Raw genomic sequence first — 25,848 nt, forward strand, 5'->3', positions numbered from 1 at the left:
ACCCCATCCCTCTCTCTACCCACTCTCTTTTTTTCTCTCTCTCTATCCTCTCTCTCCCCCCTCTCTTCCCACTTCTCCCCCCCCTGTTCTCTCTCCTCCCCTCACCATCACCTGCCTCCCTCCCTCTCTTCCACACCCCCTCTCTCTCTCTATCTGTTCCCCCCCTCTCCGCCCTCTATTCCCACTTCCCCCCCCCCTGTTCTCTCTCCTCCCCTCACCATCACCTGCCTCCCTCCCTCTCTCCCACACCCTCTCTCTCTCTCTGTTCCCCCCCCTCTCCGCCCTCTCAGACTCGCCGTGTGAGTAGCTCCGGATGCCACTCTGCTTTGATCGTAGAGGTGAGGGCGAGTGTGTGAGTCTCTATGTGTCTGTGTGTGTGGATGTGAGTCTCTATCTGAGTCTATGAGTCTATGTGTGTGTCTGTATGTGAGTCTGTATGTGTGTGTTTGTGTGTGAGTCTATGAGTCTCTGTGTGTGTGTCTCTATGTGTCTGTGTGTGTGGATGTGAGTCTGTAAATGTGTATGTCTGTGAGTCTGTGTATGAGTCAATGTGTGAGTCTGTATGTGTGTGTTTGTGTGTGAGTCTGTGTATGAGTCTATGTGTGTCTGTATGTGAGTCTATGAGTGTGTGTGTGTGTCTGTGTAGCTGTGTATATATGTGTGAGTCTGTGTATGCGAGTCTGTGTATGTGAGTTTTTAGGTGTGTGAGTCTGTGTGCGCCTGTGAGTCTGTGTGTGTCAGTCTGTATATGTGTGTATGTCTGTGAGTCTGTGTTTGTGTTTGTATGTATGCAAGTCCGTATGTGTGTGTTTGTGTGTGAGTCTATGAGTCTCTGTGTGTGTGTGAGTCTGTGTATGAGTCTATGTGTGTGTCTGTATGTGAGTCTGTATGTGTGTTTGTGTGTGAGTCTATGAGTCTGTGTATATGTGTGTGTTTGTGTATGAGTCTATGAGTCTCTGTGTGTGTGTGAGTCTATGAGTGTGTGTGTCTGTGTGGCTGTGTATATGTGTGTGAGTCTGTGTATGCGAGTCTGTGTGTGTGAGTCTTTAGGTGTGTGAGTCTGTGTGCGCCTGTGAGTCTGTGTGTGTTAGTCTGTATATGTGTGTATGTCTGTGAGTCTGTGTGTGTGTTTGTATGTATGCGAGTTTGTGTGTGAGTCTATAAGTCTCTGTGTGTGTGAGTCTGTGTGTGTGTGTCTATATGTGTGTGTATTACTGAACCGGTCCTGGGCCTCCCCTAGGTCGAATCAGCCTGAAATGAGTACCCGGTGCGGTGTGCACTAAACATCGCCACTGGGGGGAAAAAGGCGGCCGGGCGTGGTGCTGGCCACCCACCCCCTCGTGTGCCGTGCCGGCCTTCATAGGTGATACTCGCTAACAGCACTTGTCCGAACAGGTCTGTTGATGCTATACGGATAATCTTTGAGTGTGAGATCTCACTCAGAATCAGTCGGGCGGCATTATCTTCTCGTAGGCTGCGTAACGCCACTGTGTGGAAGCTACCTGGTCTGTCACTCCACACAAAGCTTCGGGTCTTCTCGGCCACGGTCATGCCCTCTCTTCTCTATGCATTGCGAAACGTGGACCCCCTCGAATGGAACGTCTGCGCTAGTGAGAGACATCCAGGCTAACCCTGCCTGTGATCCATCTTGGGTTTAACCTGGAGGCTGGATTGTGTGAGGAGCTCATAAATCCTTGAAAATCTGGACATAGTCCCATCGGTGAGCTCCTCCGGCAGGCAAGGCTGCTTTGGCTGGATCATGTAGCCCGCATGCCCAGCCACCGCATGCCTAGACGGCTTTTGTTCGACCGGATAGAGGGGACTAAACGGGCGCGGCACGGGCTAGAGAAGAGATGGAGTAATGTAGTTCAGGAGGATGTGGAGCTGAGTGGACTTGCCAATGACTGGTACCAGCGGTGTCAAGATCGGCCTCTGTGGAGGAGGCTCGTTAAGAACGCTGATACTGGGCAGTGCCAGGCTAGGTGCACCGTGAGGCTACTGGGCAAGTTGTTGACAGTCGCCCTCTAACAAGAACAGAGGGTAGAAGAGTAACGCTCACAACAATGAGTGGAGTGCCGGACGGATAAAACACAGCAAGTTGGCACAGTGGGGAGCACAGGTTGTGCATCGGCCACTCATCTCAGTCAGTCAACCTGTGGTACCTGGGTCTGTCCCGTGACCTCCTACTGGCAGGGTGAGCCTTCGATACTTCACGTATGCCTCAAGGTACCCCGAGCCAGGCACAAACGCCGTGGTCACGCCACAGCCACTTCGTAGCGAACGACGGCTGTTGTTGTTGTTGTTGTGCCTGTGCGTGTCTGTGTGTGGGAAGCGGTGGTGCAACGGTTAGCGCGCTGCGCTACGAACCCGGCAGAGACCCGAGTTAGATTCCCATTCTCGGCCACCAACACCCGGTGGCGAAGTTCTGAACCGGTCCTGGGCCTCCTCTAGGTCGACTCAGCCTCAAACGAGTACCTCGTTCTGCATATTAAACATCAGCCCTGGGGAGACAAAGGCGACCGGGCGTGGTGCTGGCCACCCACCGCCTCTGTGTGTGCCACAGTGCTGGTAGCCTTCATAGGTGCTGCTGCTACTCGCTACTAACAACAGCACTTGCCCCGACAGTCCGTCAAGAGGCTACACGGGAGTTGTTTTTGCCTTTGGGCGTAAGGGCGTAGTTGCTTAGCGCAATGCGCAAACAGACTCCTCCCTCTCCACCCCTAGGTCGACTCGGCCTCAAACGAGTTCCCGATGCTACAGGGTGTATAATGGTGGCAGTGATGGTGGTGGTGATGGTGATGATTGGTGGTGATGGTGGTGATTGGTGGCCTCGTGTGTTTCAGCGATCCGATCAGATGGGAGAGGGTTGTGAGTGACTCAAGATAACCGGCTCCTTGGAGTCGACAACATCATCATCAATAACATAATCCTCAGTAACATCATCGTGACGAATTGGTGAAAGGCAGCTCATCATTGCGGTCAGCAACATTATCCTCGGTTGCATTATCAAAATCGTAAGTGAAATCACTATCGTCATCAGTGGCATCAACATCAGTCGCATCAACATCATTCGCAGTAGCATCGTCATCAGTGGCATCATCATTACCATATTCTTTGGTTCTTTCGGTAAAGTCATCATTACCATTAGCCACCTCGGCAGTAGCACCGACTCGAGCCGCGTGCCTCTCAAGCGCAGTCTTCTTCAAACCTCCCCCCCTGCTCCTGAAGTGCAGCCGGATCAACATTGGACTCGTCCAGTGTCGCCGATTCAATCCTCTTGCTTCTCAAGTGTACCTTAGTCTCGGAATCCATGTTGCTGGACTTCTTCTAACGCCTTCAAGCTCGGACTTCTGCAGTGTCGCCTTGCTCAATGTTGGACATGTGTTTTTGAGACCTCCTCAGTGATAGCCTTATAACCTCTAGCGTCTTCAATATTGGACGTCTGCAGTGTAGCCTTCTTCATGTCTGGATGTCTGTGTTGAGACCTCCTCACTGATATCATTACAATATCTAGCTTCTTCAATACTGGACTTGTAAAGTGCAGCCTTATTAGATTTTGGACGTCTGTGTTGAAACCACCTCAATATTAGCCTCACAATCTCTTCAATACTGGGCTTCTACAGTGCATCCTTCTTCAAAATTGAACTTTTGTGTTGAGACCTCAACATTAGCAACATAATCTCTAGCCTCTTCAATACTGGACGTCTGCAGTGTCGCCTTCTTCAAGTCTGGACGTCTGTGTTGAGACCTCAATGATAGCCTTACAATCTCCAGCGTCTTCAATACTGCACTTCCACAGTGCAGCCTTCTTCAATGTTGGATCTCAGTGTTGATACCTCCTCAATGACAGCCTTACAATCTCTAGCTAATACTGGACTTCTACAGTGTAGCTTTCTTCAAGTCTGGGCTTCTGAAATGTTGAGAACATTCTCAAATGCTTGAGTTCTGAAGTGTAGCAGATCTTCAATATTGGATCTTGTGTTGAGACCACCTCAACATTAGCCTCATCATCTCTGGCAACACACACAGACACACTCACTCACAGACGCACTCACACAGAGATACATTCACAGCCGTTTAAGTGGGCTGACATCGTGCCATCTAACCCAATATCAGTCGTCCCTTCAAGCACAGCGGCAGTGTCTTCAACATTCGGACTTCACGGCTCAGACCAACTCGGCATCTGATCTACCCCCTTTATACGCGCGCACACGGAGAGGGCGCTGTCTGTCGCCCCCTTTGCTGTCGGATCCCCATAACGGCATCCTAACAGCAACAACAACAAAAATCAACACACACCGGCTTCGACGCGTCTGAGTTGAGTCTCCCCGCGCCTCTCTGAGCCTCTCCAGACACCATCGCTTCTCCGAATATTGGACGGTTTGAGTTGACGGTTCTGAACAAGATACCTGGACGTCTCTCTGTGGGACTTCATCGCGACCTCCTTCTCCACCTCCTTCACCTCCTTCTCCTCCACCTCCTTCTCCTCCACCTCCTTTTCCTCCAACACCTCCCCCCCCTCTTCCGCCTCCTCCTCCGTCTTCAATACTCTTTGATTCCAAAGTTTTGAAACATGTCCAGCGTTGAACTGATCTTCAAGCTATAACAATAATAGTAGCGTCTGCAATATTACTGTATTCCGAAGTTGAGAGATTTTTCCACCACTGATACTACCAACTGCCACGATTCGCCACCAAGTCACTAAGTGAGGTCAACCAAAGCGCCTGTGCCAGGCCAGGTGCACTTTGAGGCCATCACCACCACTGCCGCCACCACCACCATTATTGCTATCACCACCACTATCACCACCACCATTGCAATCACCTTAACCACTAACACCACCACTATTATTGCTATCACCACCGCCGCCACCACCACCACAATTATCATCACTATTTCTATCACCACCACTACCATTGCAATTACCTCAACCATCACCACCATTATCGACATCATCACCACCACCACCACCACCTTTACCACCACCACCACCACCACCACCTCGACCACCACCACTGCCACCATGAACTGCCCGAACCAATCATCTTCCACCTCCTCAACCTCGCCCTCATCCAACAACAACGACAACGCCGCCATGACCTCTCCACCTCCTCCATCATCATCATCACCACCGCCGCTACAACCTCCTTCTCCTCCTCCTGCATCATCATCGCCTCCTCCTCCTGCATCATCATCGTCATCATCGTCACCACCTCCCTCTGCTCCGTCATCCCCTCGCGTGGCCACTGCCGCCACCACCATCACCTCGACCACCACCGCCAGCAGCAGCAGCAGCAGCCTGGCGGATCGCGACGCCCGCATCCGCGAGCTGGAGTCGGCGCTGGCCGAGCGCGATGCCCAGATCGACACCCTCCGCCGGCGCCTCCACAAGTGCCAGTCGGTGCTGCCGGACGCGGGCATCCTGGGGCCCGCGGCGTGCCCCAGGACCCGCCGGGCGCAGGGCATCTCGGCCGAGCCCCTGGGGGTTTGTGGAGGAAGGGGTGGAGGTGTTGGAGGCACCGCTGGCACCACCGCCAGGGAGCTGTGGCGCCAGATCGGGGAGCAGGAGGCGGTGGGGAAATATGAGAAGAGCGACCGGTGAGTTCGGTGTCTGTGCGTGTCGGTGCGTGTCCGCGTGCGTGTCGGTGTGTGTCCGCGTGCGTGTCCGCGTGCGTGTCGGTGCGTGTCCACGCGCGTGTCCACGTACACGCGGCCACTTGTCGGTGTGTGTGGCCGTGTCCACACGCATGTCGACGCGACCGTGTCCGTGGCCACGTGGCCATGTCCAAGCAACCACACGCGTGTCCAAGTGCACATGTCGGTGCGTGTGCGGACTCGGTCGGACCAAAAACACACGTTTTTTGTTCACACCAAGTATCCGTTTGTGATTGAGGCTTTTCCTGCACCCTGTGCCTACTACACTCCTTGGTGCCCCTTCCTTGCCTCTATTTTGCACTCAGTTTGGGTTTTTGTTTTTCTTCTCCGATTCGCGTGACTTGGTGTCACTGCTTAGTCACGGCAATGTAATCAGAGCGAACTTGCAATCCTTGTACTTAACTTCCACAATGGAGGTTGTTGTTGGGGTTTTTTTGCGTGTGGGTTAGATGGCAGTAAATAATGATGGCAATAATAATTTAGTAAGAATAGGTTTTACCTTTTCTGGCAATAACACAGGTGGTGTTAAGATGTTCTAACAACACATCGATGCAAGGAATCAAATTTGCATTAACCGCACGTACTTGTGGTGAACATGCAAACAAAAACCTGCTCTGGTAATATATGGGCTTTGTCCTTGGAACAAATTGGTCTACAACAGAGATAGCAGTCTTCTTTAGGGGCTAGTCTCACTACCAGTGTCAAACCAGAGGACGCCAAAAGGCGAACAGCACAAGGACAATGCCACTATCAGAGTATTTATAGCTCGGGGTGAGCAGCTACAACATGGGACCTTTTTTTCCAGGATCAAGGTGTGAAAAAGTAAGAACAAGGTTTTACCCTTTCAGACAAATGGTTTATATTTGTTGTTTGAACATCTTAACACGTGTTCTTTTTCACACCATAACAATTTTACACTTACCTCTCAAGGCGCCTTACGCTGATGCCTCAAGGCGCCTTGCAAAGATGAATGCGGATAAGGGGAAAGGCCAGGAGAGACAGACGAAGCTACATAGAACAGACTGACTTAAGATGATGTGCTTCAAGACGAGACTCGAAAGTGTCCAACAGACGCTGTCTTCCCGACAGATCTGTTCTTCACCTGAGGACGGCTGCTTGCATTGTGGCCGAAACGTCGTGAGAATTATCTTATTATGTTTTATTTTTATTATTTCCCTTCTACGTGACTTTACCGAAATAACCAAGAAGAAGGTGTCCAACACTGTCGTATAAACAATAAAAAAGTAGTGCTAATACTTACATGGCCCCCGGGGGGGGGGGGGGGGGGGGTTATACATACTCGCGGGAGCTCGGGTTCCGGTTATGGAGCAGAGGTCCCAAACGGGTTTTGATTCCTTACCCGTACCCGTACGCACCAGGGTCGCAAACGGGTACCCGTACCCGGCCGTACCCGTACCCTACCCGTACCCGGCCGGGTACGGGTAGGGTACGGGTATCAGGTATCCTGATTGCGACTTCTGGGATGAAGCCATGTTGCAGGCGCGGGTGGGTTGATTCTAGGAACTTGAATTGTGAGAAGAGACAAGACGTTGGGAAATGAGTGACAAACGGTGACTCACCAGTGACTCACGGTCTACCCATACCCATACCCGGCTGCACCAGGGTCGCAAACGGCTACCCGTACCCGGCCGGGTACGGGTAGCCAGGTATCGGGTAGGGTACGGGTATCGGGTACCCGGTTGCGACCTCTGTTATGGAGACGTCACGAGGGAAAGGAAAGAGAAGGCAGGGCGAGAGGGAGAGAGAGGGAACGCCCAGGGAGAGGAGAGCGAGCGGTGACGTCACCGGATGAGGTGGGGCCATGTGGGGGGGAGGGGCGAGGGGCTTCATGGTGGGATTTGGAGTGGAGTAGTCGCTCGAGGCATGTGGCGTCTCAACCTTTGTCTGGTGGACGCATTACAGATGTATAAATGTCGTGTCGTCGCTAAACCCGCCACCACCAAAGACAAAGCCTGTAACCATTGGGGCAAATGCTGTTAAATTTCCATTTAAAGCTTTCGTGACTGCGGGGATTCATCTTCTTGGTTCTTTCGGTAAAGTCACGTAGAAGGGAAATAATAAAATAATACAAATAAAACAATAAAATACAATTCTCACGACGTTTCGGCCACAACGCAAGCAGCCGTCCTCAGGGGAAGAACAGGTCTATTTTATTATGTTTTATTTTTATTATTTTATTATTTCCCTTCTACGTGACTTTACCGAAAGAACCAAGAAGGCAAATGCTGTTAGCGAGTAGCACCTATGGAGGCCGGAATGGCACACGAGGGGGTGGGTGGTCAGCACGACGCCCGACCGCCTTTGTCTCCCCAGTGGCGATGTTTGCTACACTAATTTGAGGCTGAGGAGACCTTGGGTTAGCCCAGGACCGGTTCAGATAATCGTCACTGGTTTTGGCCGTGAGCGGGAGCTCGGGTTGCCGGTTTCGTAGCGCAGCGTAGAGCTAACCACGACATCACAACCCGACACACACAGCTGATCAGTAATGGGGGTTGGTTTGTGTCCCGTATGAACATAACAAAACGTGGCACAATTAAATTGACGAGTTCAGCGCTTACACTGGGTTGTTGCGTTCTGTCTGTGTGTGCTTGGGGTAGTTAAACCCGCAATATTTCAAATTCGAGCTACTGTGAGAAGTTTCCGTACCTGTCAACTCACTCCTTATCGGTGCCCTACTTTATCACAGACCAATTCGGACCCAATTAGTCACCCCATGCCCTTATGCATCTCAAAGTTCATCTGACAAAGGGAGAAACACAAACAGACAATAATTGTTTTGTTGTTGCCCGTATTGAAATGGCTATGGACCTGAAAACTCAATTTCACTGTACAAGAATACGGGGTAAACCATATGGGTTGACACAGTATGAGTTTTGCCGGTAATTACAACAACCAGTAGCCTAGATTTGAAGCTTTCGTGACTGCAAGGATTCATACTCTTTGGTTTTTTCGGTAAAGTCACGTAGGTTAAACAATCAATAAAAGAAAATAAATAAAAACAACGATAACAACTGTTTTCATTTATTTTATTGATTGTTTTACCTAAATAAAAACAACTATAACAACTGTTTTCATTTATTTTATTTTATTGATTGTTTTACCTACGTGACTTTACCGAAAAAACCAAAGAGTATGAACCAGTAGCCTCATTAGGCGACAGCCACAGAGTTGTGGGGAAATCCTCCTCCTCCTGCTTCCATCTTGAATACCCACGGGCTTGGATACAATGTGATGTCACCACTTGTGAGCCAATCAGGTTGCGAAATGCCTACGTGCCAACAACGTTTTAGTTTAAACTTTCACGGTGATGCCACTGATGATGATGACGACCTCGGTAACGATAATGACGACGACACGAAGTGCGCGCGTTGATCTGGGTAGCGACGAGGTCGACTTGAGGTGCAATGATTCTTCTGTCCCCTCCATCCCTGCTTCCCTCCGTCAGTCCGTCTGTCCGTACATCCCTCCGTCCGTCCCTCTGTCCCTCCGACCCTCTGTCTGTCCTTCCGTCCGTCCCTCCGACCCTCTGTCTGTCCTTCCGTCTGTCCCTCCATCCATCCGGTTGTCCCTTCCTCTGTCCCACTGACCGTCTCTCCGACCCCCCGTCCCTCCATTCGTCTGTCCCCCCTACATCCCTCCGTCCCTTCCTCCAACCCTCCAACCCTCCGTCCATCCATCCTTTCGCGATGGAGGGCACCAGGGATCTCGCGTCTGTATCTGCAAACTTTTGTGGACGTCGCTGGTAAACCGCCCCTTCCTCACACTCCTCCCTCTCTCTCACCACCCCGACCTCCCCCAGTGTCGTTCCTACAAGTGTCTCCATAATTGCTCACTCGAGAATTGTTTTCCTTTTGCTGTTGGTGGTGAGCGTCTGGGTGCGAGGCTAACTCCTGAGTAGCACCCCGGGGTATGTGGGTGACCGGCGTGGGTTGAGGCATTCTTTCCCGAAGTTCACCCGGCAAGATCTTGAGATCTTTTAAGAAGGGACTTTTTTTTTCTTCCAGTAGCCATCGCAATGTCATCCGCTGTACGTGAACCTATTCACTATCAACGAGCTATTTTTTTTTACCAGCTGTAAGGCTCCAACTGAGCGTATATGTACTGCTTCTTTGTTAGAAGCGATCTGGTTATCGCAAATGATAGCAGCTCAACCAAGTGGCCGCTTTTCATCATCATCATCATCACGTGGACATTTACAGGAGCAGCCAAATATTCGAAACGCCCGTTTCTAGAGACGCATAAGACACCCACAGAGACCCAGAGACTAAACTAAAGGATTTCATTTTACCAGCTGTAAAGCTGCAACTGTGCCTATATGTACAGCTTCTATTTCAGAAGCGACCTGGCCATCACAAATGATCGCTACTCATCATCACCATCATCACGTGGACGTTAAAAGCAGCTGCCAAATACTCTGCAAACGCGGATTTACACACACTCATGGAGATCCACGAGCCCCACAGAGATCCAGAGAACTATATAGAACCATAGAGACCCACAGAAACGTGTGTAGTGGCATAGCGCTGGCTGCTGGCGAAAAAGCGTAACTGCGGTGTATGGCAGCACCCACGTCAGCAGGCCACGATAGACACGAGAGGGGGGCATCTCGGGGAAAGGTCACAGAGAGGGGGGCCCATCTGGAAACCTCGGGAACCCGCTCGAAGGTTCCAGAAAATAGGTGTGACTGGGGCGGAGCGAGGCCACGCTGAGAGTATAAGAGGGGTCCCTGTGGGTGACCTCGTGGCTGTTGCTGGAAGTGAGATCCCCGTCGTCGTTACCATCTCATCGTCGCCATCGTCGCTGCCATCTTCACGCGATATTGTGCTGCGAGATGGTTGTTGGCTGTCTCGGTTCAGCGCCGTCAGTGTTAGACGGTTAGTGTCGTGTAAAGGCAAGCAACAGTAATAGTGTGTACCCACGTAGGGTGTGTATTATCACGACGGTGCTCGTTAAATAAAGTGCCTCCACGTCTTACTGTCTCCGAGTAAGTCACTACGCGTGTACTCATCCAGCCCCACGCTAAAACTAAACTATTTTGTTTATTTTTACAGGTGTAAGGTGAGACTTCTACTGAGCTGTGTAGTAGCTCCTTTTCTGACAAGTGATCTGGTTATCACAAATGACAGCTCAACGAAGTGGCTAACAGTCATACCTCGGTATACGACCACTTTCGAATACGTCGAATTTGGTACACGTCGTGTTTTGACGAGAAAAAATGTCTTGGGATACGACGTCTTGCTTGGGATACGACGCGCTTGCTAGAACTTGTAAGGGTCGGGATGAGTCACCGCGTACCCGCGTAGACCCCGTTCACGACTGAAACAAAGCGCCGCTCCTCAGTCTGCCTGTACAGTAGATCTCGTTCAGTGCACAACCCTTGCTATAACTCTCCGTGAATTTTCACGTGTTTTTTGTCATTTGAACGTGAACTTTTTGCCAATTTCTTCAACTCCTCTCAGCAAGGTAAAGTGATGTAAAAAATGTATTTTTATTTCAATTTATTTATGCATTTATTTTAAATCATGTATGCATTTTAGTAATAAGTAGTGTCAAAATTGTTTTATACAAACCCATTAATGTATAATATGCCACGTAAAATATAATTTCTTAGACTCTGGAACGGATTATTTCCTTTTCCTTTATTTCTTATGGGAAAAATTCGTTTGGTATACGTCATTTTCGGTATAAGTCCTACCTTCTGGAACGAATTACCGACGTATACCGAGGTACCACTGTATATCATCATAATCATCACCACGTGCATGGATATTTATAGCAGCAGCCAAATACTCTTTAAACTCGTGAAGTTGATTCTAAATGTGGAGGGTAAAAACCGGAGGACCCGGGGAAAAATCCACACCGTGACCACCACAGGGGAGAGAGAGAGAGAGAGACGCAAACTCCAAATATACAGCGGCAGGCATCGTCAGGGTCAGGGTCGGGTTTGAACCCACGACCTCCTGCATAATAGGCGAGGTAGTCAACATCTCCTAGCCACCGTGATGATGATGAAAGAGAGAGAGACGCAGACTCCAAATATACAGCAGCAGGCATCGTCAGGGTCGGGCTCGAACCCACGACCTCCTGCACACCAGGCGAGGCAGTTAACATCTCGCCACCAACACCAGTGCCGATTATCTGATCCGGTCCTGGGCCTTCCTTCGGTCGACTTAGCCTCAAATGAGTACTTGGTGTGGTGTATAGTAAACATTGCCACTGGGGAGACAAAGGCGGCCAGGCATGGTGCTGGCCACCTACCCCCTCGTGTGCCACAGTTGCCAGCCTTCAAAGGCGCTGCTTCTTGCTACTAACAGCACTTGTCCCTAGAGTCTGGTAACGGCTATACGGGGGATCTTTGTCTCAGTACAGTCACTCAGCACAACCTGCTGCATAGCAGGCAAAGGAGATAACATCTCGTAGGGTCGGGATCGAACCCACGACCTTCTGTATAGCAGGCACGGCACTTGTCTCAAAAGTCTGTTACAGGCTATACGGGGGGTCTTTGTCTTTGAGTCTGTATGCGTGTGTGAGTCTGTACGTATGTGTGGGGGAGCGGTAGTGGCCAAAGGCTGGGTTATGGACCGGGCCAGCGGGGCCAGTGCCCCGAGGCCTCGGACTGCCAGGGGGCCTCCAAGCCTCAGGCCACTCGCTGTGCGTGGCCCAAGACTTCCGAAGGATGTTGAATTCCAGGGCCCTCAGTGCGCACAGCAAAAGCTTGACCACTTGGCCCCTGGGTGCTTCTAACGTGAGTTCACCACTAGGGCCCCCCAGACCCCTTGGTGTTTAAAACGTGAGCTGACAATAACTGCCCCCCAGACCCCTCGGCGCTTACAATGTGAGGGCCCCCAGACCCCTTGGTGTTTAAAACGTGAGCTCACCATAACTGCCCCCAGACCCCTCGGTGTTTACAATGTGACGGCTCCCAGACCCCTTGGTGTTTAAAACGTGAGCTCACCATAACTGCCCCCAGACCCCTCAGTGTTTACAATGTGAGGGCCCCTAGACCCCTTGGTGTTTTAAACGTGAGCTCACCACTAGGGCCTCTGGACCCCTCAGCGTTTACAGTATGAGGGTCCCCAGGCACCTTTGCGTTTGAAACGTGAGCTCACCACTATGACCCCCCAGACCCATCAGCACTTACAATGTGAGGGCTCCCAGACCCCTTGGTGTTTAAAACGTGAGCTCACCACTATGACCCCCCAGACCCATCAGCACTTACAATGTGAGGGCTCCCAGGCACCTTGGTGTTTAAAACGTGAGCTCACCACTATGACCTCCCAGACCCATCAGCACTTACAATGTGAGGGCTCCCAGGCACCTTGGTGTTTAAAACGTGAGCTCACCACTATGACCTCCCAGACCCATCAGCACTTACAATGTGAGGGCTCCCAGGCACCTTGGTGTTTAAAACGTGAGCTCACCACTATGGCCTCTTGGCCTCTCAGGGCTTACAGTGTGAGAGTCCCCAGGCACCTGGGTGCTTATAGTGCTAGTTGACTACTAAGGCCCTCAGTCCCTCGGTGCATACATCGAGTGTAACACCTGGGGGCCCCTTGGTACATACAGTGCATGCTTAAAACGAGAGCCTCTCGGAGAGTACAGTGCTTCTGTGCAACTGAGCCACTGGTTGGCACGCTACAATATGCTGTGACATGATACATATTCACCAACAAGTCAGTTCATTCTGCATAACAGGACAGTTTGATGGGCGTCATATTGTGGCAAGCCGTTCGTTATTTGACTTACCGTAAGTAGCTATCCTTTTATTTTAGCTAGCTGCCCATTTTCCCTCGCTAGCTGCCCATGTGATTCAGCTTGTTAACAGAAATTAGTTAGCAAGCTGCCATTTTTGCCAGCGAGCTGCCCTTACAAAAAAATTAGCTGCACTAGAAAGCCAGCTAGTGAGACCGAGGGCTCGTCGTTTGTTGAGAACTTAGTTATCCGTTGATAAATCAAATATTAAAAATACACCACGGTTTTGTGAAACATTAAAGAATATGTTAAAAGTTACATGTTTTCATACACTAGCACATACATAAGAGACCCAATCCATACTTAAAGATTAAGGAAAACCCCATTATTTTTTTCCATAGACCGTCTGTTTTTATATCCACAGAAGTAGATAATGCAAATTGCCGACAGCTCTTACGAGGTCATTTTTTCCCTCTCCCCATCGATGGGATGTGGCCTATGAGCATTGTGGTTGTTCAGCCAATGAAAAAAAAGTTATCTTTAGAATTTCAAGCAACATAATTCTCTCTGTGTCAGGCAGGTGTATAAGACATTTATTGGTAGGAAAAGCCACAGACAGACACCTGTTTTCTTGCTTGGTACGCCACAGTAATATATTCAGTGACCTTTTCATCTTTTTTTTAAATAAAACAACAGCCTTTTTAAAGGCTATGTCTACAATCGCTCCTAAGGGATATTTTCTAACAGCCTTTTTAAAGGGTTAGGGTTATTTCCTTTCACGTGCTTTTCAATTGTTTTATTTTATCTATTCAAAGCTGCCTTTAGGGTACAAGTAGACAATAAAATACAACCACTTGATTGTATTTTCCAACAACAGTATTTGAAGGGTGTTGTCATTATTAATATATATTATTTCAATTATTATTTAATAAGTATTGAGATATGCTATAAAATATATTCATATAAATAGCATACCAGTTCTGAAATATGGACCACAAACGTTGGAATAGTGGTGCTTCCAAAAGGAAAGCCATAAAATAAAAGCAGGCAAGAGAGGCAGTTTTGCTTCAAAGTGTTCCACTCATTACCAACTTCTTTCAAAAACACTCTGATAGTAATAATGATAACAGCAGCACTATTGTCAGCTATGAGGAAGGAACTAGTACTAGTTCAGTTTCCAGTAATGTTGTCACTCCCCCAGAGCCATCCTTTGAAGGCGAACCGTCAACAGCTAATGGTATACAAGAACCAACATTTCCACCTCAGGAGCAGTTGGGCAGTTCACAAGAATCAAATCAGCAAGCAAGCCATTCCTGGTCCTATGGGGTCACTGACCCTGCATTATGGCGAAGCATTTCCAGTGAGATTGGTAAGTCGGTGCTTATTGAAAGAGGAGCAGTCCCTTCCAAAACCGCAGTGAATAAGTAATATTTAAAAATACTTTTTTTTAAAAACACGCTTTAATGAAATGTACCGTACGAGTAATGGCAGAACTCCACGACTCCAGGAAGTGGGCCCGAGGCTTGCCATAACGTAAGGGGCCGTGGTGATTTACCACCAACCTGAGTTGAGCGTGGACAATTAGACCCAAGCCGAAACATAACATATACAAAACATTGCTTAAAAATATTTATTTTTATTTTTAATGATAGAATATAGTATTGTCATCAGTATGACATAAGTATACCAAGTTTGCAGTCGACACGACATTGGGAAGTGGGTTAAAATTGAGTTGCAATATTTGAGGATACGACAACAGACAGAGTTGAGGATACAACAGACAGAGTGAGTTAAATAGAGTGTGTAACAAGTAAACCCGTAAAAACAAAGTTTTTCACTCTAAATCCTTTATCTACGTGGCAGCTAGAGTCCTCTCGTCCTCTGGCTTGAGATGGCTGCAATCTATGGGTCAGATGATTGTCTGCCAGTATTAAGCAATTGGTAATTAAATATTTAGTTTGTTTTCCCTAAACAGTGTAAAATTTAATTGTCACACACAACGAGTCTGTGTGGAAAATGTCAGCTCGATTGGATCACGGGAAGTGGGTTAAAAAACGACCGAAAGATTTACACGGTCGTAAGCAAGCAAGCAAGCACGCAAGCAAGCAAGCACGCAAGCAAGCAAGCAAGCAAGCGAACTTAATATAAAGGATTTAAAAATACCCAGCTTCAGTCCGAGATAGAGCGCTTGGTGGAAAGACTAGAAGTTTCAACAATGAACTTCTGAACTGTATATTGCCAAATTGGCAGAAGGTTTCCTAGACAGTGGCTACCTCAACATGTTGTGTGTACTGTTTTGCATGCAAACCGTTCTCCAGCAAGCTCGGTGGCTTTAGTCAAGTGTTCAGTGACTGGAAGCACTCTGACAGAATAGGGGAACACGAAAAGAGTGCAAGGACACAGATCATGCATGCTTGACTTGCACCAGTGGACAAAGGGCAGTGCTCTCGATGCAGATCCAATACAGCAACTTGATGGGGAACGTAAACACTGGAGGGACATTTTGAAAAGAGTTGTAACAGTGATCAAGTTCTTGGGTGAAAGAGGACTTGCGTTTCGGGGAGATGATGAACGGTTTGGGTCAACCCATAATGGTAATTCCCTTGCATACTAGAATTGCTATCACAATTTGACCCATTCTTAGCTGAACATATTAAAAAGTTTGGCGGAAAAGGAAGAGGCACAATGTCCTTTTTGTCATGGACAATATGTGAAGAACTCATTGAGCTAATGGGTCAGAATACTCGCCAAACAATAGCAGATGAGATTCGGGATGCCAAATATTTTTCAATAATTGTTGACTCCACCCCAGACCTGTCACATGTGGACCAATTGACGTTCATACTCCGGTTTGTTAACAGCAGCGGGAATGTGGTGGAGCGATTCCTGGGCTTTGAGCCAATTGAGAGCCACACTGGTAAAAGTTTAGCAGACTGTGACTTTGATGGTGGAGGGCCTTGGGTTGGACCTCTCAAACTGTAGAGGGCAGTCATATGACAATGCAAGCAACATGTCAGAAAATACAATGGGCAACAGGCCCGCCTGAAACAAAACAAGTAAACCCGTAAAAACAAAGTTTTTCACTCTAAATCCTTTATATCCGTGGCGGCTAGAGTCTTCTCGTCCTCTGGCTTGAGATGGCTGCCACCTATGGGTCAGATGTTTGTCTGCCAGTATTAAGCAATTGGTAATTAAATATTGAATTTGTTTTCCATAAACAGTGTAAAATTTTTGAAAAAAGTTTTCACGAAAATTAACTGTCACACACAACGAGTCTGTGTGCAAAATGTCAGCTCGATTGGATCACGGGAAGTGGGTTAAAAAACGACCGAAAGATTTGCACGGTCGTAAGCAAGCAAGCAAGCACGCAAGTACTCAAGCAAGCAAGCAAGCGAACTTAATATAAAGGATTTAAAAAAACCTCTGATAGAGTCTGTGCCTTGCCCAGCGCATTCACTGAACTTAGTTGGTGTTAACACCTTAGACGGCAGTAGCTCAGAGGCTCACGAGTTTTTAAATCCTTTATATTAAGTTCGCTTGCTTGCGTGCTTGCTTGCTTGCTTACGATCGTGCAAATCTTTCGGTCGTTTTTCAACCCACTTCCCGTGATCCAATCGAGCTGACATTTTGCACACAGACTCGTTGTGCGAGACAATTAATGTTCGTAAAAATTTTTTTCCTAAATTTTACACTGTTTAGGGAAAACAAATTAAATATTTAATTACCAATTGCTTAATACTGGCAGACAATCATCTGACCCATAGGTGGCAGCCATCTCAAGCCAGAGGACGAGAAGACTCTAGCCGCCACGCATATAAATGATTTATAGTGAAAAACTTTGTTTTTACGGGTTATACTTGTTTACATATTGCAGTCACTGTACACATTTTGCTCTTCATCCACACACAGATGGGGCAAAGTCTTTCGGAAGACAGAAGTCAGACTGACATTAAAATCGCTGTCCAGTACTCGGTGGAGTGCAATGATGATAATGAGAAAAGAGATACTCGAATTGAGGCCGTTGGACTATGTGCTAAATTGGACACCTGAGAGATGTATTCTTAGGTTTTTTCGGTAAAGTCACGTAGGTAAAAAACATTAAAAAGTAAAATAAAATAAAAAATAAAAAATCACGACGTTTCGGAGGTTTTTTACCTACGTGACTTTACCGGAAAAAACCTAAGAATATGAATCCCTGCAGTCACGAAAACTTCAAATCTAGAATTAATGACCTGAGAGATGGTGTTCATGGCACATTTCTGGGACGTAATACCTGACCGGTAACCACGCTAGAAGCATGCACCTACAGAAACGTGACATTGACATCTCTGTAGCAGCACAGCTTTTGTCTTCGTTGAGTGATTTTGTGGCAGGACAGCGAGGCCAGTTTGAGGCTTTTGAAAGGGCAGCCTTAAATGTGACAGGTGTCTCTCAGGCATACAAGCACGAAAGAGGAAACGCAAAACATTTGCAGATGAGAGCTCAGAGCCAGGTGTGACACTTGAGGGCAGGGAGAAGTTCTAAATAGAAACATTTATGTGGTCATTGATGAGTTTGCGGCATGCCTTGAACATCGCTTGGACGCTTACAAGCGTTTGACCAGTCTCTTTGGAGTTCTGTTTATGTCAGATCAAGTGTCTAACAGTGACGTCATAGTGGAAAAGATAAATGCACTCTCTGCTGCATATCCATCAGACCTGGACATGCCGTTTGCCAGCAAACTCATCCAACTATGAGACATCTCCTTTACCAGCGGCAAAATATAGTAATAGGTTTTTAAATCCTTTCTATTAAGTTCGCTTGCTTGCGTGCTTGCTTGCTTGCTTACGACCATGCAAATCTTTCGGTCGTTTTTTAACCCACTTCCCGTGACCCAATCGAGCTGACATTTTCCACACAGACTCGTTGTGCCAGACAATTAATGTTTGTGAAAAAAAATTCCCAAAATTTTACACTTTTTAGGCAAAAAAAATTTATTTTACATATATTCAAATAGAACGCATTCTTGGCTTTGGCTGAACGTCAGAGTGTAAGAGCCCAGAGCGTAACCCCTCCACAGGCCGTGGCGGAGTAGCGCAGTTGGTAGCGCCCTCGCTTCCCATGCCAAAGGTCGCAGGATCGATCCCCGCGTCCTCCACAGGCGAATATATTTTTAAATCGTTTATATTAAGTTCGCTGCCACGCATATAAAGTATTTATAGTGAAAAACTTTGTTTTTACGGGTTATACTTATTACTCTTTCAACTGGCACAAAAACTGACACCTTTATACAAGGCATCATGTTTTTGAGTTGTACGCCTTTTGGCGTCATCTGGTTCAACACCAATGGAGACTAGGCTCTAAGAAAAGCTGTCTCGGGTGTGGACCAATCAACTTCAAGCACAGTGCATATCATTATCAGAGTTGTTTATTTTTGTTTGCATTTTGACTGCTTGTGTTGTGTTTATTGCAAACATGATGCCTTGTATAAAGGTGTCAGTTTTTATACCAGTTGAAAGGGTAAAACCTATTACTATAAACTCATCCAATTCAAGTATTTCATGTCTGACTGAGGGTGAGAAGTGCCCAACTAAATTGCTTGAGAATTAATCTGCAGGCACTTAATCTGCAGGCAGTGTTCCCCAATGTGTTCGTGACACTTCGATTTTTTTTCTAACTTTGCCAGTGACAAACTGCCAGGGTGAGGCAGAATAGAAATTTTTCGATTTAAAGCTTTCGTGACTGCATGGATTCATCTTCTTGGTTCTTTAGGTAAAGTCACGTAGAAGGGAAGTAATAAAATAATAAAAACAAAACATAACAAAATAATATAATTCTCACGACGTTTCGGCTACAACGCAAGCAGCCGTCCTCAGGTGAAGAATAAAAAATGAGCTGCGGAGTAGCATGTTGCCAAACGCGTCTCAGCTCATTGTCACTTACGTCAATAGAGTCAGACCTTGTCAGACAGCGAGATTTTGACGATCTAGTCGATGATTTTGCTAGGAGGAAGGCAAGAAAGACACCAATATTGCAAAGCGGGGGGAGGGGGGGGACTCCTAAAGACATGTGCCCAGAGGCCTCACGGGACCATGATCCGGCCTTGGTTAGCGCACTGCAATCCGAACCTGGTGACCCGATTATCTAAACCGGTCCTGGGCCTCCCCTATGTCCGACTCAGCCTCAAATGAGTACCCGGTGCGATCTGTAAATATCGCCACTGGGGAGACGAAGGCGGCCGGGCGAGGTGTTGGCCACCCACCTCTTCATGTGCCGTGCCGGCTTTCATAGGTGCTCGCTAACAGCACTTGCCCCTACAGTCTGTTAAGCCTATATGGGGGGTCTTTGCATGTGTGTGTTTCTGTATGTGTGTGTGTGAACCGGTAGTGGGCCTTCCCTAGGTCGACTCAGCCTCAAATTAGTACCCGGTGCAGTGTGTAGTAAACATCGACACTCGGGAAGACAAAGGCGGCCGGGTGTGGTGCTGGCCACCCACCCCCTCGTGTGCCACAGTGCCGGTAGCCTTCATAGGCGCCGCTCGCTAACAGCACTTGCCCCCAGCAGCCTGCGAGAGGCTACACGGGGAATCTTTGCCTTTGTGTTGTTCGTGAGTGAGTAGACGTGGGGGCGTTGGGTCACTTAGCCCTGAAGGCTGCTTGGTTCCATCTGTTACAAACATTAAGCTCGCTCTCTGTGCCTAAGTGGAATGCTGTTAGCGTCTGTACTGAGTGTCTGTACTGAGTGCTAGATGTCTGTACTGAGAGTTTGTACTGAGAGTACTGAGTGTCTGTACTGAGTGTGTACTGAGTGTGCTCTGAGTGTGTGTACTGAGTGTGTACTGAGTGTGCTCTGAGTGTCTGTACTGAGTGTGTACTGAGTGTGTACTGAGTGTCTGTACTGAGTGTGTACTGAGTGTCTGTACTGAGTGTGTACTGAGTATCTGTACTGAGTGTCTGTACTGAGTGTGTACTTAGTGTCTGTACTGAGTGTGTACTGAGTGTGCTCTGAGTGTCTGTACTGAGTGTGTACTGAGTGTCTGTACTGAGTGTCTGTACTGAGTGTGTACTGAGTGTGTACTGAGTGTGTACTGAGTGTCTGTACTGAGTGTGCTCTGAGTGTCTGTACTGAGTGTGTACTAAGTATCTGTACTGAGTGTCTGTACTGAGTGTGTACTGAGTGTCTGTACTGAGTGTGTACTGAGTGTGCTCTGAGTGTGTGTACTGAGTTTGTACTGAGTGACTGTACTGAGTGTGTACTGAGTGTGCTCTGAGTGTGTGTACTGAGTGTGTACTGAGTATGCTCTGAGTGTCTGTACTGAGTGTCTGTACTGAGTGTGCTCTGAGTATCTGTACTGAGTGTGTACTAAGTGTGCTCTGAGTGTCTGTACTGAGTGTGTACTGAGTGTCTGTACTGAGTGTGTACTGAGTGTGCTCTGAGTGTCTGTACTGAGTGTGTACTGAGTGTCTGTACTGAGTGTGTACTGAGTGTGCTCTGAGTGTCTGTACTGAGTGTCTGTACTGAGTGTGTACTGAGTGTCTGTACTGAGTGTGTACTGAGTGTCTGTACTGAGTGTGTACTGAGTGTCTGTACTGAGTGTGTACTGAGTGTGCTCTGAGTGTCTGTACTGAGTGTGTACTGAGTGTCTGTACTGAGTGTGTACTGAGTGTCTGTACTGAGTGTGTACTGAGTATCTGTACTGAGTGTGTGTGCTGCGTGCCTGTACACAGGTCACCGTACGTCGATGTTGATTGACTGTGAGCAGATGACAACAGCCACTGCCATCTCCGTGCACGCAAAAAAACACAAAACAACTCGGCAGGATTGACACTCGGCACAATGTGCATCATCTTGTATCTTGATTATGAAAATAACCCAACCGGTGATGGATATCCATTTGAATTTAGATGCAAACATTAACCACCCCTCCCCCCTCTCTCTCTGGCCTTCGCACCTGATTATCTCACAATTAACGGCGTCGTCACATTGATCCCAGCCCATGTCAACTGACGGACGATTTCTCGACAGCTCTGACGATGATGTTGATTGTTGGTTGTTGTTCAATCTCGATTTGGAGCTTTCGTGACTGCAGGAATCCACACGCTTTGGTTCGTTCGGTAAAGTCGCGTTGGTAGAAAGAACCAACGAGTATTGATTGTTGCTGTTGTTGCTGTTGTCGTAATTTACTGGCGAAACTCCCAATAGTAAATGTCGTCCTCGTCGTCGGGGCCGGATCAAGGCACGGGGGCTTTAGGGGCTGCAGAGATGAAGTGGAAAGTTAAATTTCGATTTAAAGCTTTCGTGACTGCAAGGATTCATCTTCTTGGTTCTTTCGGTAAAGTCATCACGTAGAATGGAAATAATGAAATAATAAAAATAAAACATAATAAAATAATTACATTTAGATTCAAAGCTTTCGTGACTGCAGGGATTCATCTTCTTGGTTCTTTCGGTAAAGTCACGTAGAAGGGAAATAATAAAATAATAAAAATAAAACATAATAAAATAATTCTCGATTTAAAGCTTTCGTGACTGCAGGGATTCATCTTCTTGGTTCTTTCGGTAAAGTCACGTAGAAGGGAAGTAATAAAATAATAAAAATAAAACATAATAAAATAATTCTCGATTTAAAGCTTTCGTGACTGCAGGGATTCATCTTCTTGGTTCTTTCGGTAAAGTCACGTAGAAGGGAAGTAATAAAATAATAAAAATAAAACATCATAAAATAATTCTCACGACGTTTCGGCCACAACGCAAGCAGCCGCTGTCTCCCCGACAGACCTGGTCTTCACCTGAGGACGGCTGCTTGCGTTGCGGCCGAAACGTCGTGAGAATTATTTTATTATGTTTTATTTTTATTATTTTATTATTTCCCTTCTACGTGACTTTACCGAAAGAACTAAGAAGAAGTGAAAAGTTGTTTCGTTTGTGAACGCTGAATTGTATTTGTCGTTAGCCTTGGGGGCCGTCCATACATGACGCCACGCCCCTAGGGGGGGGGGTCAGACATTTGTGACGATGTGTGACGATGGGGGGGGGAGGTTTGAGAAATGTGACGTCACATCAAAATGCGCAACTTTAAATAAATATGGACAACACGTTCTACTGAATTAAATAGACTTTTTAAAATAAATGTTTTCTCCTACAACATCAGAGTGCAGCGCCACATTAAATACGCACTACAATGACAAGAGTTTTTGTGACGCCGTGTGACGAAGGGGGGGGGGGGTCAAAATCGTCCAAAATCGAGTGACGTCATTTATGGACGGTCCCTTGTAAAAAAAAAGTAACATTTATTTTTTCCTTTTAAAAATATTACCTGTAGCCCAGGGGCCTACAAAACCTTAATCCAGCCCTGGGCGTCGTGGATTTAGTCTCCAACACAACCGGTTAGTGCTGAACTAGTAACAACATTTTGAGGCCTCCTTTGTCAGTACCAAAATATACTAATAGGGATTTTCCCCTTTTTCTGGCAACAAAACTGGCCCCTTTTGCAAGGTATCATGTTAACATTAACCACAATAGTTGCAGTCAAATGCAAACAAAAAACAATACTCTGATAATGTACGCCTTTTGGCGTCATCTGGTCCAACACCAATGGAGACTAGGCTCTAAGAAAAGCTGTCTCAGGTGTGGACCAATCAACTTCAAGGACAGTGCATATCATCATCATCATCATCAGAGTTGTTTCTTTTTGTTAGCATTTTGACTGCTTGTGTTGTGGTTATTGCAAACATGATCCCTTGTATAAAGGTGTCAGTTTTTGTACCAGTTGAAAAGGTAAAAACCTATTACTATATTCTGCCACTGGTAAAGGAGGTCTCATAGTGTAATGTATGCATTGTCCTTGTAACTTATTGGTCCACACCATAGACAGCTTTTCTTAGAGCCTAGTCTCATACGGTGTTCGACCAGATGACGCCAAAAGTCGCCTTTTAGTAACTCAATTGGCCACGTTCTGTTGACGTGACGCTAAACCTTACGAATTGGCTGTTGTCGGATGGTTGGCGGGTTTAACGACACCACATTTATATATTCACTGGGTACAGACACTCAGCTCTTGCCCGAGCGGCACGTGAAGGCCACACGGGGGATCTTTGTCTTTGTTTGTGTTGGCACAGTAGGGGGCTCAGGTGGTACATCCACCAGTCATCTCAGTCAGTCAACCCATTGGCATCTTCTGGGTCTGTCCCTTGACCTCTTCCTGCACCTAGCCTGGCACAGCAGTCAACCCCACCCCCGCCCCCCATGGCACCTGCAGAGTCTGAGCTCCTGCCAGAAGCGAGCCTTCGACACTTTACGTGGCCTCAACGTGCACCTAGCCTGGCACAAGCGACGTGGTGACGTCACTGCCACTTAGTTGCGAACGGCGACTGTTGTTGGTTGAGTCGATGAGTGGGTGGGTGAGTGGATGGGTGAGTAAGTGAGTAAGTGGGTGAGTGAATGAGTGAGTGTGTAGGTGTGTGAGTGGATGGGTGGGTGGGTGAGTGAGTGGGTGAGTGGATGGGTGGGTGGGTGAGTGAGTGAGTGGGTGAGTGAGTGAGTGGGTGAGTGAGTGGGTGGGTGGGTGAGGGGGTTAGTGGGTGAGTGGGTGGGTGGGTGAGTGAGTGGGTGGGTGGGTGAGTGAGTGAGTGGGTGGGTGGGTGAGTGAGTGGGTGGGTGAGTGAGTGAGTGAGTGGGTGAGTGAGTGGGTGAGTGAGTGGGCGAGTGAGTGGGTAGGTAAGTGAGTGAGTGGGTGAGTGAGTTCGTGAGTAAGTGGGTGTGGGTGGGTTCAGTGGGCAGTAGCGGTGGTACAGTGGTTAGCGCGCTGCGTAACGAACCTGGCGATTTGAGTGTTTGTGTCTGTCTGTGTGTCTATATTTGGGTGTGTCTGTGTGTCTGTGTGTGTGAGTCTGTATGTGGGTGAGGCTATGTGTGTGTCGCCTGTATGTCGTGTAGCGGTTAGCGCGCTGTGCTCTGAACCTGGCGACCCGGGTTTGATTCCCGCTCACGGCCAACACCAAATGAGTACCTGGTGCGGTGTGTAGTAAACGTCGCCACTGGGGAGACAAAGGCGGCCGGGCGTGGTGCTGGCCACCCACCCCCTCGTGTGCCACAGTTTCCAGCCTTCATAGGCGCTGCTGCTACTCGCTACTAACAGGCACTCTCCCCTACAGTCTGGTGTAGGCTACACGGGGGATCTTTGTCTCAGTACAGACACTCAGTACGACCTCCTGCACACCAGGCGAGGTAGTTAACATCTCCTAGCCACCGTGATGATGATGAGAGAGAGAGAGACGCAGACTCCAAATATACAGCAGCAGCAAGCATCGTCAGGGTCGGGATCGGACCCACGACCTCCTGTGTACCAGGCGAGGTAGTTAACATCTCCTAGCCACCGTGATGATGATGAGAGAGAGAGAGACGCAAACTCCAAATATACAGCAGCAGCAGCAGGCATCGTCAGGGTCTGGATCGGACCCACGACCTCCTGCGTCCCAGGCGAGGGAGTTAACATCTCCTAGCCCACCGCGTGTATTGGTGGTATCATAGTGACTTGACCGATTAGCACGGTTGGTCACGTACGCCAGAGAGAAGTTCAACATACGTATGTACAATAGAGCAGAAATTCCCTACACTTCTGCTGTACGTACACAGACTAACAACAAAAATCTCCCTCGCCTGGTATGCAGGAGGTCGTGGGTTCGATCACGACCCTGACGACGCCTGATGCTGCATATTTGGAGTCTGCGTCTCTCTCTCATCATAATCACGGTGGCTAGGAGATGTTAACTCCCTCGTCTGGTATACAGGAGGTCGTGGGTCCGATCCCGACCCTAACGACGCCTGCTGCTGCATATTTGGAGTCTGCGTCTCTCTCTCATCATAATCACGGTGGCTAGAATATGTTAACTCCCTCGTCTGGTATACAGGAGGTCGTGGGTTCGATCCCGACCCTGACGATGCCTACTGCTGCTGCGGCATATTTGGAGTCTGTCTCTCTCTCTCTCATCATCATCACGATGGCTAGGAGATGTTAACTATCTCGCCTGGTGTACAGGAGGTCGTGGGTCCGATCCCGACTCTGACAATGCCTGCTGCTGCTGTATATTTGGAGTCTGCGTCTTTCTCACCGTGGTCGTAACTGCATGGATTGTTCTCTGGGTCCTCTGGTTATTTTCCTCCTCCACATTTAGAATCGACAACATCCACGCGTTCGGAGTGTCTGGCTCCTGCTATTAACTTCCGCACGGTGATGATGATTATGATGATATCAGCCACTCCGTTGAGCCACTATCATTTGTGATGGCTTCTGTCAAAAGAGTTACACGGGAGCTTAGTGGACCTTTCCCTGGTGACAATGAAGCAAAATAAGTAATATTTTTAATCAACTTAAAAAAACACGCTTTAATGAAATGTACCGTACGAGTAATGGCAGAACTCCACGACTCCAGGAAGTGGCCCCGAGGCTTGCCACAACGTAGGGAACCCTGGTGTTTTACAGCCAACGTCAGTTCACCGTGG

At 47.9% G+C, this 25,848-nt stretch overlaps 1 protein-coding gene across 1 annotated transcript in view; it reads left to right on the plus strand.

Moving 5' to 3' along the window:
- The first annotated feature begins 252 nt into the window (after window positions 1-252).
- Window positions 253-25,848, plus strand: part of LOC133359698 (cGMP-dependent protein kinase 1-like) — a 329,349-nt gene continuing 303,753 nt past the window's right edge. Inside the window, exons 1-2 of the mRNA XM_061578215.1 lie at window positions 253-338; window positions 2,844-5,598. Of these exons, the coding sequence (XP_061434199.1) occupies window positions 5,024-5,598 (575 nt within the window). The 5' untranslated portion in view covers window positions 253-338; window positions 2,844-5,023. The remainder of the gene's footprint in view (window positions 339-2,843; window positions 5,599-25,848) is intronic.

Source organism: Lethenteron reissneri, chromosome 65 (genome assembly GCF_015708825.2).
Source record: "Lethenteron reissneri isolate LAM-NWPU_2019-01 chromosome 65, ASM1570882v1, whole genome shotgun sequence".
NCBI classification, from domain to species: domain Eukaryota; kingdom Metazoa; phylum Chordata; class Hyperoartia; order Petromyzontiformes; family Petromyzontidae; genus Lethenteron; species Lethenteron reissneri.